This window comes from Falco naumanni, chromosome 18 (genome assembly GCF_017639655.2).
Source record: "Falco naumanni isolate bFalNau1 chromosome 18, bFalNau1.pat, whole genome shotgun sequence".
In the NCBI taxonomy this organism is placed as follows: domain Eukaryota; kingdom Metazoa; phylum Chordata; class Aves; order Falconiformes; family Falconidae; genus Falco; species Falco naumanni.
This window is the reverse complement of record NC_054071.1, coordinates 4,787,584-4,800,925: the sequence shown is the minus strand read 5'-3', so window position 1 is coordinate 4,800,925 and position 13,342 is coordinate 4,787,584. Positions and strand designations below refer to the sequence as shown.

Here is a 13,342-nt window from a genome sequence, read left to right as displayed (position 1 = left end):
GGGGGGGCATCCTTGGGCGTAGCTGGAGGGCGAGTTGCTCTGGCTCTCAGGGTCTGGCTTGTCCTTGGAGCACCCCGGGTGGCTCTGCTGTTGGTGGACTGGGGTCTGGGGGCAGCGATGGCCCCGGCAGGGTGGCCCGAGCCGAGGGGTGTCCGTGGGGCTTTGCCTGGTGCTTCCCCGGTCCCAGCTGCCTTCCAGGGCTCTCCCAGTGGTGCCGCTGCTGGAGCTGCCGGCACCTACCCCAGGCTTGGCTATAAGCTGGCACCGCTGCTTGACCCCAGCCTGGGGGACCCGCTGCCATGGGGCTGGGGGGTCTTACAGCCCTGGCAAGGGTGGGGTGTCTCATGTCTGTACCTGCCCCGGGCTCTGAGGATCCCCCGGGCGTGGAGTCAGAGGTGCCTGTGAAAAGTGAGAAGGGAGAGCGGTGCGGCCAGCTGTGCCGGGGCATTTCAGGAAGGAGGGGAGGGCGGCCGGGCGCTGCACGGCACTGGGGAGAGCAGAGGGGCTGGTGCTGGTGCCCAGTTGCTCAGTGCTGGGGAGCAGGGGGGCCCAGGGGGAAGTGGGACCCGGGGGGGCTGCAGCCAGCCCTGCCCAGCTCGCCCTGGCAGGGAGGTTTGCTCGTGGGTTGGGAGGAGCGGGAAGCGTCTCTGCGGTGGCAACGGGGGGTTGCAGCCCTGGCCCCCCCATGCTGACCCCCCCCGTCCCCGTCCCCCCACAGGCATATTCGCAGGATGCCTACCTGAAGGGCAATGAGCCGTACTCCGGTGGGGCGCAGAGCATCCCTGAGCCCCCTCCTATCTGCTACCCGCGGAAGACGTACCCCTTCCAGGCGCGGGGTGCAGAGCCCCCCCCGGGCCAGCCGCCGGACACTCGTGCCCACCGCCCCGCTGCTGCGGGCCCCTCGTCCCCGCTTGGCACCGCCACGCTTGCCAGCACCCGGAGCGAGGTGGGCGGCAGCCCTGCGCACCGCCCTGACGAGCCGCAGCCTGGGGGTCCCCCACCGCGCCCCACCGCACCCCACGGGCACCCCGGCTCCTTCTCCTGCACCAGCTGCCCCAGCAACGTCGCATCGTCTCTGCCTGACCGCTATGGGATGCCCCCCGCCACCGCCTCCTGCTACGGAGTCCCCAGGCACCTCCCGGAGCACCGGACTCACTGTGGCTTCAAGGAGGGCGTTGGGGGGCTGGTGGGGGCTGGGCGCTCCCCCCGGGAGGTGACGGGCAGCCAGCGGGTGCCGGGCCGGCAGGAGTGCCAGCAGGCTCTGTCCCGCTGGTTTTGCAGCCAGGAGCCGCGGCGGAGCGCCTCGGAGGAGCGGCGGCACGCCATGCCGCCCCGCTACCGCAGCGTGTCCCAGGACCGGCTGGGGGTCTCGGCGGCGGCCCCCCCGGGGCTGGCCCCACAGCGCATCGCATGACACCCTGCTGCAGCCCTCCCGCGAGGGCTGGGCGCCCCGCGCCCGCTCCGATCACTACCTGGGGCGCTACGGGCGCTCCATGGAGGCGCTGGAGCCCAGCGCCTTGCTCTCGCCCCACCTCGACCGCTCCGCGTGGCCACCTGAGAGGGTCTGCCGGGCCACCGTCGCTGCTGTCGGGCAACCCATCCCGCATGCCTCCTTTGCGCCTTCCTCCTCCTCCTCCTCCTCCTCCCGGGAGCCAGCACCGGTGCAGAAGCACCCGTCGCAGCCCAACCTGCAGAGCGCGGATGATTCGGGCTACATCGGCTACCGGAGCTACAGCCCGTCCTTCCAGCGCCGCACCGGGCTGCTGCACGCCCTCTCCTTCCGTGACCCAGCCTTCGGTGGGCTGCCCACCTTCAGCATCTCGCAGCGGTCGGCCGCCCCACTGCCAGAGAGCGTGGTCCCTGCCGTCCCACCACCCACCGGCCCCCCGCCGGTCCCCACCGTGCCCAGGGAGCAGCGGCCAGAGAGCAGCCGGGTGCCCGAGCCGCCAGAGGAGCGGAGGGAAGAGGTGGTTTTGCGGCAGAAGCCACCCACGGGCCGCAAGATGCCACCCCCGCTGCGGCAGATGAACTTTGTCTTCCCCGAGGGGGTGAAGGAGACGGACATTTGCGACCCCCCATCGGCCAGCGGCAAAGGGGAGAGGCTGGCAGGCGAGCGGCCAGGCCGGCGTGTGGCTCCCTTGGCAGCCCCTGAGGACTCGCTGGCATCGATCCCCTTCATCGGTGAGTCGGCGGGGGGTGGCTGCCCCCGGGACAGGGGGTTAGCAAGTCCCGTGCCAGGGTGGGCACATGTGGGGGACAGGGTGAATTGCACAATTCCAGAGCATCCATCCGTGGATGTGTGCCAGCAGCACCCGCAGTGCCCAGCACCCTGCCGTGCCCAGCACCACACAGTGTCCCACATCCTTCTGGGCACGCTGTCCCCGAGCAGGGCCACAGGCGCTGGGGTGCCAGGGTTCGGACTCGAGTAGCCTCATCCTTCTGCTGTCCTGCACCTGCTGCCCAGCCCCTGGTACCTCTTACTGGGCACAGCTGGGTGTGAACTGGAGCCCTGCAAGCTCCTGCCCTGCTCCGCAGTGGGGACGGGGATGTGTCCGGGATGACCCTCTCCCTGTCTCCCTTGGGACCTCCCCGCCCAGCCACGTCTGCCCCTGGGGACCCAGATGGGTCTGGGGGGAGCTGCCAGCTCTGTCCCCTCCCGCACCGCAGGCTGCCCCGTGCCTGCTCCCAGGAAGGGACCCTGGGGCCAGATGGGGAGGGAGGGGAGGGGGTGGGGATGGGGGAGCCACAGGGTTGCTCTGCAGGAGGGTCCGGGTGCACTGGTGGCCCCTGGCTTTGCTGGGGGTGCGAGCATGTCCCCCCACCAACAAACCCACCAGCTGCCAGAAGTGCTGGGGGGGTTCCAGCAGGGACATCCCCAGCCCCGTCCTGCCCCAACCCCTCCTGTAACTGCCCACCCATCTCGCAGATGAACCCACCAGCCCCAGCATTGACCTGAAGGCCAAGCACGTCCCCGCCTCCTCGGTGGTCTCCAGTGCCATGAACTCCGCGCCTGCCGTCGCCACCAGCCCCTCCTCGCCCACCTTTGCCTTTGCCCTGAGCCGGCACTACTCCCAGGACTGCAGTAAGTGCTGGGGAGGGGGGAGAATGGTCCTGGGGGCCACAGTGGGCAGAAGGATGGGGAGGAGCAGCCCCCCACCCTGGAGCTGTGCCTCAAGCCCAGTGGGCTGAGCAGCATGTGCTTCGCCCTTCACCCCCTCGCAGGCAGCATCAAGGCCGGCCGTCGCTCGTCCTACCTCCTGGCCATCACCACCGAGCGCTCCAAGTCCTGCGACGATGGTCTGAATGCATTTCGGGATGAGGGGAAGATCCTAAGGTAGGGCTGGACCACCCCCCCCCGCCCTTCCCAGTGCTGCCGCCGTCTGGCTCCCATCGCCTCCCCAGCGTCCCACTCACGGGGGCTGCTATCCCCCCAGGAGGATGCCCAGCCGGGTCCCCAGCCTCCGCATGCTGAGGAGCTTCTTCACCGATGGGGTGAGTGCAGTGTGGGGGTGAGGGTTGGGGGTCCCGGGGGTGCCCCCTGCCTGGGCATCTCTATAGGAGGGTAGCCCGGGGCTGCTCTGCCTGGTGGAGCAGGGGGTGCCGATGGCATCACCCCAACAGTGCCCGCCGGTCCTCCCGCAGTCTCTGGACAGCCTTGGCACGTCCGAAGACGCCCGCTCCAAAAGACACTCAACCTCCGACCTCTCGGACGTCCCGTTCAGTGCCGTGAGGAAGGAGGGCTGGCTCCACTGCAAGCAGATCCTCACCAAAAAGGGGAAGGTAGGCGGGTGTCCCCCCTCCCCGCGCCCAGCCGGCGATGCAGGGGAGACTCCCCGCCGCGAGCATCCCTGAGGTCCGTGCGCCATCCCTTCTCCCCGCAGAAGGTCGGTGGAGGCATCCGGCAGTGGAAGCGCGTCTTCGCCGTGCTGCGCACTCACTCGCTGTACCTGTGCAAGGACAGGCGGGAGGCGGTGACCTGCGCCCCGGCCCCAGGTGAGGAGGAGCCGCCGATCAGCATCCAAGCGTGCCTGGTGGACATCTCCTACAGCGAGACCAAGAGGAAGCACGTCTTCCGCCTGACGACCGCTGACTTCTGTGAATATCTCTTTCAGGCAGAGGATCGGGAAGACATGCTGGCCTGGATCAAAGTCATCAGGGAGAACAGCAAGGCTGAGGGCGAGGTGAGAGCCACATGGGGCTCCTGGCTGCCTCTGGCTCTCCCGGCACTAACCGCCTCGGCTCTCTCCAGCTCTTTGCCTTGTGCTGCTTCCCCAGGCCACGGCCAGCCCCTGCGCGGCCGGCTGCTGTGGGGCTCGCCCGGCCCGTGCCGTGCTCCCAGGGGTGCATGGGGGCTTGTGGGCACCGCGGTGTCCAAGAAGAGCGCGGCTCCGCTGGCCTCGGCCAGGGCAGGGTGCGCCGGGATGCTTGGTGGAGATGGTGTGGCTCCCCGTGCGCCGCAGCAGCGCATCCAGGCAGGGTCGGTGCCGGATCCGCCGGCAGCATTTGGTCGTGTAGTGGGAGAGGAGCACGCGTGGCTCTGCCGTGGTGTGTCGTGGCTCTTGCCGTGGCGTGTTGTGGTTCCTTTTGTGGAGAGAGATCTGGCAGGGAGCTCCCTGCCGGCGCTGGGCACGGTGCCCGTGCGGTGCTGCCGGCTGCCGGGGCTGGCGCTGGGTCGGGGCTGAGCCCGCGCTGGGCAGCCGTGGTCTGTGCAATGGGTCGGTCGGGTCTGAGATGGGGAGAGCTGCTCCGTGGGGCTGCGGGCTCCAGCAGAGGATCGTCCGTGGGGCTGGATGTGCCGATGCTGGGCTGGCTGCATGCCGTCTCCCGGTGGTGCCGGGATGGCCTCAGTGTGGTTGCGGTGATCGTGCCAGGGTTGTGGCAGGCTCCGTCCCTGGAGGGTGCGTTGAGCTCGGAGTGGTCTCTGGTTCTCTGTGGCACAGCCCCGCTCTGCAGGGTGCAGGGGGCTCGGTGGGGCTGGCAGTGCCAGCACAGGGAAGGTACTGCCAGGTCAGAACATGTGGAGCCATCCGGGTACCTGCTGGGGCCGCGGTGCTGCCAGGCAGGACCCTGTGGGCAGCATCCCGCAGGGATGGATGCGTGTCTTTGGACACTGTGTGGTGCAGCGGGTGCGCCCGGTGTGGGCAGATCGAGGTGTGTGTGCCACGGAGGGATGCGCCTGTCCCTGAGCCTCTGCGTCCGGCTCGGACCCCGCGTGCCGCCCCGCACCGCAGCACGGAGCACCGGAGACCCCAACGGGGCGGCGAGCACTGGCGGGCACCAGCCGTTTCGGGGCAGTGGGGACCCGATCCTGCCCTTGCCTGGTCCTGCCTGGCCCTACGTGGTGCCCGGCAGAGCGTGGACTCGCCCGGGGCCTCCGGCGGACGCGCTGCTCAAGCTCTCCCTTCCCCTCTTCTCTCTGCCTCCCCAGGACCCCGGTTTTGCCAGCCAGGCGCTTATCAACAAGAAGTTAAACGACTACCGGAAAGTGAGGTACGGACCCCGGGGCGGTGGGCGCTGAGACCCCGCGTGCTTTAGTCATCTCAGTTTCACGGTGATGGAGCCAAGCCGGTGCCTCCCTTGATGGGGCAGTGCCGGAGGTGCCGGCGGCACCCGGCATCACTCAGGGTGCCGGCAGGGTCCGGTTTGGCCAAACTGGTACCAAGCAAAGGCTTAAAGCGGCTCAGTGCTCCCCAGGGGTTCCCGTAGGATTCAGGCAGCCTGGAAGAGGTTTGCCGGGAGGTTTTGCGCCGGGCTGGTGCCCCGCCTGAGCCCCCCGCTCTCCCCGCAGCCCCGCGGGCACCAAGCCCGATTCCTCACCCAAGGGCCCTCGTGGGCTGGGGATCCGAGCCGAGTTCCTGAAGCAGACGGGAACCAGCGCACCCCGGTCCCCCAGGCAGGATGCAGCTGTCACAAAAGGTAGGTCCTACCCCTGCGGTGGGGGGCACCCCTGCAGGGCAAACACCCCTGGGGGCTTTGCAAGGAGGGGGTGCCTCGCCCCAGGGCTGCCATCGTGCTCGTCCCCATAGGGCAGCGGGGATGCTCTTCCCATTTATCCCGGCTCGTTAGCAAGTGATCTTGTGGGTTTTTCTCCCCAGATGAGAGCAGCTCCCAAAAAGCCCCATGGGGCATCAACATCATGAAGAAGAACAAGAAATCTGCCCCCCGGGCTTTTGGCGTGAGGCTGGAGGACTGCCAGCCTGCCCCGGACAATAAGGTACGGCCACACCGGCAGTGCCAGCCCTCGGGGACCCTGTGCAGCCCTGGCACCTCCGTCACCTCCTCCCTGTCCCTGCAGAATGTCCCGTTGATCGTGGAAGCTTGCTGCAAGGTGGTGGAGGACCGAGGGCTGGAGTACATGGGCATCTACCGCGTGCCCGGGAACAACGCCGTGGTGTCCAGCCTGCAGGAGCAGCTCAACAAGGGAGCCACGGAGATCAACCTGCAGGATGAGGTGAGGGCAGGGCAGGCTTCATGTCCTTGTCCCCGTCCCTATCCCTACACCTCCGGGATGCTCTTGGGGCTGTTGTCCTGGTCCATGGCTCTGTCTCCATCCCTGTCTCCAACATCATCCTTGTCTCCAACGTGGTCATCCCTGTCTCCATCACCATCCCCGTCTCCATCACCATCCCCGTCTCCATCACCATCCCCGTCTCCATCACCATCCCCGTCTCCATCACCATCCCCGTCTCCATCACCATCCCCGTCTCCATCACCATCCCCGTCTCCATCACCATCCCCGTCTCCATCGCCGTGACCGTCCCTGGGGTGGCAGGGCCGCCTAGTGGTCGGTGGCAGCAGTGTCGGTGGCACCTTGGGGACACATTTGTCCCCTCACATCTCGCCACGGTGCTGCAGTGGCACAGGGCTTTCCCTGCCAGACGCAGACTGGGGAAAGTTGTCCTGCCATCCGCCCAGTCGTGGTGGTGCTGGCTGGTGTCCCCCCTGGTGCTGGTGGCCTGGGGCTCCCCCGGCTTGGGGACATTCTCCTGCTGGCTCCTGCCTTGCCTGGCGTGGTCCCTCTGAGCAGCCCCTTCTTTCCCCCGCAGCGCTGGCAGGATCTGAACGTCATTAGCAGCCTGCTGAAATCCTTCTTCCGAAAGCTGCCCGAGCCCCTCTTCACTGACGGTGAGTCGCTGCACCCCGGCCAGCGGAGCCCCCAGAGCCCCCAGAGTGACCCTCTGCCGATGGCCGCGTGTTGATGGGTGGTACCCGGCTGCCTGGCAGCCCCAGAGCCCATCCCCCCCCCCCCCTCCATGTTGCGGACAGGTCCCCAGACCCTGCGACCCCTCCTTGTCCCTCCTTTGCCCATCTGTGCCCCATCCCAGTGGGGGCCCACCAGCACCCAGCCCTGTCCCCAGCATCTCCAGCTGGTCCAGCTGGGGGTCCCTGGCCCTGGGGGGTTCCTCTCCCCTCCGCCAGCTCTGATCCGCGTCCCCCCGTGTCTCGCTTTCAGATAAGTACAACGACTTTATCGAGGCCAACCGGATAGAGGATGCCAGCGAGAGGATGAGGACGCTGCGGAAGCTGGTAGGGAGATGGGGTGGGGTGGGGGGCACAGCCCTGGACCCCCACCCTGGGGGCTGTGCAGGTGAGAAAGGTGGGGAGGGTAAGCAAAGAGGTGACCCAGTGTTTCCCCACAGATCCGGGACCTGCCAGGTCACTACTACGAGACACTCAAATTCCTGGTGGGTCACCTGAAGACCATCGCTGACCACTCGGAGAAGAACAAGGTACCGTCCACCCACCCTGGGCACCCAGCCCCGGGCACCGTCCCAGTGCCAGGCAGGCTCTCCGGGACCCCCGGCCCACCTCGAGCCCCCCAGCTTGGGCTGAGCTGCAGCTGACGGCGGGGTGGGAAGGGGGTTGGTGCCCGATGGAGCGGTGGATGGTGAGGGGTGGCCACAGGCAGGCACTGACCCCGGCTCCGGTTGCAGATGGAGCCCCGAAACCTGGCGCTGGTGTTCGGCCCCACACTGGTGCGGACGTCCGAGGACAACATGACCGACATGGTGACGCACATGCCTGACCGCTACAAAATCGTGGAGACCCTCATCCAGCACGTAAGCGGCGTCGGTGGGTGGGTGGGCAGCGGCGTGGCTGGGGGAAGGGGCTGATCCGGCCACACCGAGCTCCCACCGCTCCTCGCCGGTCCCTAACCCCTCTGCCATCTCCCCCGCAGTCGGACTGGTTCTTCAGTGACAAGGAGGACAAGGGCGAGAAGGTGAGTCCTGTCCCCGTGGGGGACACACTGTGGGACAGGGGGGGTGCAGCCCCCTGGCTGGGAGCAGGGGTGCTGTCGACAGCCACCTGACCACCGTGCCCCCTCCCCTTGCAGACCCCCGTGGATGAGAAGGAGGCGCAGTCCGTGCCCAACATCGAGTACCTGCTCCCCAACATTGGCAGGACCGCGGCGCCCGGTGATGCCACAGGTGAGGAGCAGTGTCGGCGGCAACGGTCCCTCCGGTCGTGGCACCGGGGCACCCCGGGGCGATGCTCCATCCCCCCGTGCCTGCACCGCCGCGGGCACGAGCCTGGCTCGCCGCGGGCACGGCAAACCCCTGCGTGCTGGAGCGGGACATCCCAGCACCCTCCTCACTGGAAAGCGGGGACACCCCCTCTGGGGGTGCCAGTGTAGCCCCCTCCCCACCCTTTCCCGTCACCCTTCTCTCCGGTGGCTGCTCCTCATCCCTCTGCAAACCCAGCCGGCTGCGGCACACTGGCAGCCCGTGGGACCCCTGCCCGCGCCCGCTCCCCCGCCCCAGCCCACGCTGCCAACTCAGAGACCGGGAGACTTTGATGTTCGACTGATTTCTTACGTTCTTTCCTTGAACTTCTCTGTGCTGTCCTCTTCCTCCTCCTCCTCCTCCTCTTCCTCCTCCAGCGGACCTCCTCGAGAGCTAGAGCGGGTACAGTGTTGATGCTGGGTGCATTGCTCACGCACTAACTCCTCGGGGTGACCACGAGAGAGCGGGAGCAAGGGGGTGGCGGGAGGGAAGGGGACCCTGTCCTGCTTGGCCACTGTCCCCAGGGTTCCCAGCTTGAGGAGGGGCTGCCGAGCCCCTGGGGAGCCCCAGATCCTTGAACCCTGGTTTGCCCACATCGTTGCCCGGTGCCTGCGGTGGCACTGGGGCTGCAGTTGGCATCCTTTGGCAGGGATGGGTGCGGGGTGTCCCGGTACCGGCGCGCTCTGACGCCGGGGTATGGTGGTCCCCGTGCCCCAGGGAGGGTCAGCACCCCCTTTCCGCCTCCCCCTCTCTCGTCGTCAGTGGCTGCTAACCCCATCCCGGGGCGTGCGGGGCGGGAGAGGGTGCCTGTTGTCTTGTCTTTGTCCTTCACACCTGGGCAGCGGGGCCAGCGCTGCCTGTCACCCCTGTGTCCCCACTTGACCCCTAACCCCCCTGTGGAGCCAGGGCAGCCCCATGGCCTGGCACAGCCCCTCTGGCACAGCCTGGCCCAGCCCCCACTCCCAGGCTGGATGTGGTATCAAGCCGGATCCCCATGCCCTGTCCCAGTGCCGTGGTGGTGGCGGTGGCAGTGCCGTGCCCAGTGCCCAGCCCCAGTCCCCTCTGTGCCTTGTGGCCGTGGGACGGTTGGGGTCCTGCCAGTGGGGTCCTGACTGTGTTTCCCACTTGTGTGTGCCTGTGCCCCTCCTCCCCCATATCCCCGCTCCTCACCTTGAGGCCCTGCAGCCAGCGAGCAGTGCCAGGGACCCCTGTGCACCACCGGACCCCCCCACCCCCCCAAAGCCTCCCAGCCCCTCCTGCAGCTGCCGGCACACCAACCTGCTCGGTGTTGGCATCCCTGCCAGGGGCCAGCCGCTCTGATTGCCCCGCTCTGTTCCTCTCCTGGTTTGGGGGAACGGAGCAGCATCCCCCAGCTCTACCCACCGACCCCCCTCCCCAGCACGCACCCACCCCCATGACCTGGCTAACCCCCTCCTCTCCATTCTGCTTTACAGGCTCAACCCGCAGCGGCTCCGCCAAACCAAAGGTAAGAGGGTCCCGGGCTGGGGGCTGGCGGGGTGGGATGCTATGGCTGGGGCACAGTGCCTGGCCCGAACCCCGGCACCGCCATCCCTGACCCCGGTGTCACCCTATTCCCAGGGCACGTGGCCGTCGCGAAAGGCACCGCCGCACCGGGAGCTCCTCGCCATCCCCTTTGTGTCGGCCGCTGCCCGCAAGAGGAAGAAGAGGAGAGAGGCCGAGGGTGTCGGGAGCAGCACCGATGACGATGCAGAGCGCAGGGACACCCCGGGCCGGGAGCAGGAGGATGAGGGGACCGTGGCTGCCCTGCCAGGACCCAGCAAAGCCCCCCGCGGCACCGGCACCAAGGCGGCAGACCCCAGCCCAGCTAGGATGGAGCGGGAGAGCTCCCTGGAGCCTGGGGGTGCTGGGGCTGAGCTGGCGCCGGACGCCCGCTCCATCGTGTCGGGCTACTCCACGCTGTCCACCATGGACCGCAGCCTCTGCTCCGAGGTGCAGTCGGTGGCCGGGAGCCGCGGGGAGGAGGCGGACGACGAGCGCAGCGAGCTCAGCCACATGGAGACGGACACGGAGAGCCGGGAGGGTCCTCGGCCGGGGCAGGTGGATGGGGGGACAGGGGATGGGGATAAGGCCCCCCTCGGCCGCCCCTCGTTCAACTCCCACCGCCTGATCCAGTGCGACACGCTGGCCCGGAGGAAGCTGGGGCGGCCGCGGCCGGCCAGCGAGACCCCGGCACCCACCGGGGAGAAGCCGGGCTGGGCCCCCCCTGGGCGCCCCTCGCTGCGGGAGCAGCTCCGGCAGCACCTGCGGGTCTCTGCTGACGACATGGGGGTCCACCTGCGCCGAGCCCACTCCCCCGAAACCCGCCGCAAGAAGAGCAGCTGGCGCCGGCACACGGTGGTGGTGCCGGGGGGCCTCAAGGACCTCAACTTCAACGAGTGGAAGGAGCCGCGGGGGCTGGAGGTGGCCCCGGGACCCTGCCGTGACAAGGACTCGGGGCTCAGCAGCCTGGAGTCCACCAAAGCCCGGCCACCGGCACCCACCACGGCACAGCCTGGCACGGGGCCGGGCACCAAGACCCCCCCGGGCAGCCCCGGCCCCCCAGCCCCCCTGCGCTTCCCCCAGTGTCTCTGACCTCCCAGGATGCGCTCGCCGCGGCTCCCCCCTCCCCAGCCAGTGTTTAATTTAAGGACTCGCCTTCGTTCTTGTATTTAATTGTGCTCTGGACAAGCTGCTGTTATTTAACAAGTCCCTGTGGCCCCCCCTACGCCGCAGCGGGGGGACAAGGCCACCCTGTCCTCCTTGCTCTGGGGACCAGTAGGGTCCCACGGTGGTCCCATGCCGCAGCCTGGCCCCATCCCACGGTACCCTGGCCCATGGGCAGTGCCAGGACAGTTGAGGGGGGGGGGTCATGGGGACTGTCCCCCCCCCCCAGGGTGGTGGTGGCCCCAGCCGCAGCCGTGCGAAGTGCGGGCGCTTCCCTGGGTGCTGCGGCTGCCCTCGCCGGGGATGTTCCCTGTGCTGGGGACCTTGGGGACCTCGGGGACCTCGGTGCTGTTGCCCTGGCGTGGCCGTGCTCTGTGCCGCGCGTGCCGGGCTCTGTGCCAGCTGGCCTGGCCGTTGGCACGATGGACGGGGTCCCCACGGGGTGGGTGTTTGCACCCAAGCGATGCTGGCGTAAAGGGGCACCCTGCGGCGGGGGGACACCGCTGTCCCCCACACCCCCACGAGCTGCGGCTGGGGAGCTGGCGTGTGGCACGGCATGGCATGGTATGGCACAGCACGGCACGGTGCAGCCCCCTCCCCAGCCCCGCTCCCCTTCCTACCCCTCCATCCCAGAAGCACTTTAGGAAGGGGACGCGGTGCAGCCACCAGAGGGGACGCGGCGGGGGGGATGTGGGGACCCCCAGCCTCACCCTGCTGGCACACAGGTGCCACAGGCTTGGGCAGCCACTGCGGGGTTGGGGGGGGGTTGTCAAGTCACGTCACTGTTTCTTCTCCGTGTCGTTCTCATCCATTATGCAAATATTTGCTGTAAAGTTGTTTTTTTTTTTTGTTGGGGGTTTTTTTTGTTTTTTTTTTTTTTTTTTTTTTAAATATCGTCTCTGACTGTGTAACATATTCCAAAGGATTTATAAGGATTTTTTAAGAAGTTTTGCTCAGCTGAAAGGCCAGCCCCGAGCAGGGGATGTGCTGAACCAGTGTTGAATTTTTAAACCCTCCTGCATGTGCCCCCCCCGGCGTGTTGTACGAGTCGGCCGTGGAGCCGGTATATGCAAAACTGAAAAAAAAAAAAAATAAAAAAAAAATAAAAAATCCAACAAGCCCCCCCTGCTTTGCCCCTTCCAGTCCTGGTCTATATATTGGAAATAAACTGGTTATTCAAGGAGGTGGTTTGCTGCTGTTATTGCTTCCCCTGCTCGGGGGGGGGGGGTGTCAGTACACGGATCCCCGTTTCCCTGTGCTGCAGGTCCTGGAGCACCAGCAGCACCTGGGGCAGGATTTATCCTGGCTTTTCCATGAGCCTGGGGGGAAGGAGCTGCCCCCCCTGCACCCATAACCCTCCCCAGGGGATGTGGCACCGGGGTGGTCTTGGGACCAGGGATGTCCCACCCCATCACCGGCACAGCGACACAACAAGAGACCAAACCTGGGGGGAAAAAAGTGCCAGAGAGAAAAAAAAAAAAGTAATTTTATTAAAGCCAGACACTCTGATAGAAAAGAAAAGTAATAAAGGGAAAAGAAAAAATAAAAAGCAACCCTTTGTCATCGGAGTTTGCAAGTTACAATGGTCACGTTGCGCACAGAACTACCCATGGCACCCACAGCGACACAGGGACAGCGATGGGCACAGGGTGGGGGCGGCGGGGGGCCAGCCCCCCCCCCCCAGCCCCCGCCTCCGCCCTGTGCAAGGCCTTTTTTTTTTTTTTTTTTTTTAATTATTTTTTTCTTTTAAAACAGTTCACAAGAAAATTCATGCTAAGAGACACACAACGTCGTAGAAACCCCAAAACAGCCTCTAAAGAGTATTAGGAATTTTTGTTTTCTTTTTTTTTTCTATTTTTTTTTTCCTTTTAAAAGTCTTAGCCTTTTTTAAACAACATCCAGACGAGTAAAGCGGGGTGCGCATGCAGCGGGCGCCTCCGACACATGCACGATGCAGGCAGCGCTTTTTTTTTGGGATCGTTTTTGCAACATTTTCCTTTTTTTTGTCCTTTTTTTTTATTTTATTTATTTGATTATTTTTTTTCCTGGTTTAAACCAGAATCAAGTTTTTGTTTGTTTGTTTGTTTGTTTTTAAATATTTTTTTTTTTTTTTTTTTTTTTTTGTCCTCTTGCTTCAGCGAAGGCACCAGGGT

General features: G+C 66.0%; 1 protein-coding gene across 1 annotated transcript in view; it reads left to right on the top strand.

Moving 5' to 3' along the window:
- Positions 1-12,387, top strand: part of ARHGAP23 (Rho GTPase activating protein 23) — a 31,654-nt gene extending 19,267 nt beyond the window's left edge. Inside the window, 19 exon segments of the mRNA XM_040617577.1 lie at positions 719-1,381; positions 1,383-2,181; positions 2,927-3,082; positions 3,223-3,334; positions 3,435-3,492; positions 3,643-3,780; positions 3,882-4,181; positions 5,429-5,490; positions 5,789-5,916; positions 6,096-6,214; positions 6,296-6,451; positions 7,047-7,125; positions 7,454-7,527; positions 7,641-7,730; positions 7,935-8,060; positions 8,180-8,221; positions 8,336-8,429; positions 9,959-9,990; positions 10,104-12,387. Of these exon segments, the coding sequence (XP_040473511.1) occupies positions 719-1,381; positions 1,383-2,181; positions 2,927-3,082; positions 3,223-3,334; positions 3,435-3,492; positions 3,643-3,780; positions 3,882-4,181; positions 5,429-5,490; positions 5,789-5,916; positions 6,096-6,214; positions 6,296-6,451; positions 7,047-7,125; positions 7,454-7,527; positions 7,641-7,730; positions 7,935-8,060; positions 8,180-8,221; positions 8,336-8,429; positions 9,959-9,990; positions 10,104-11,117 (4,242 nt within the window). The 3' untranslated portion in view covers positions 11,118-12,387.
- The last annotated feature ends 955 nt before the right edge of the window (positions 12,388-13,342 follow it).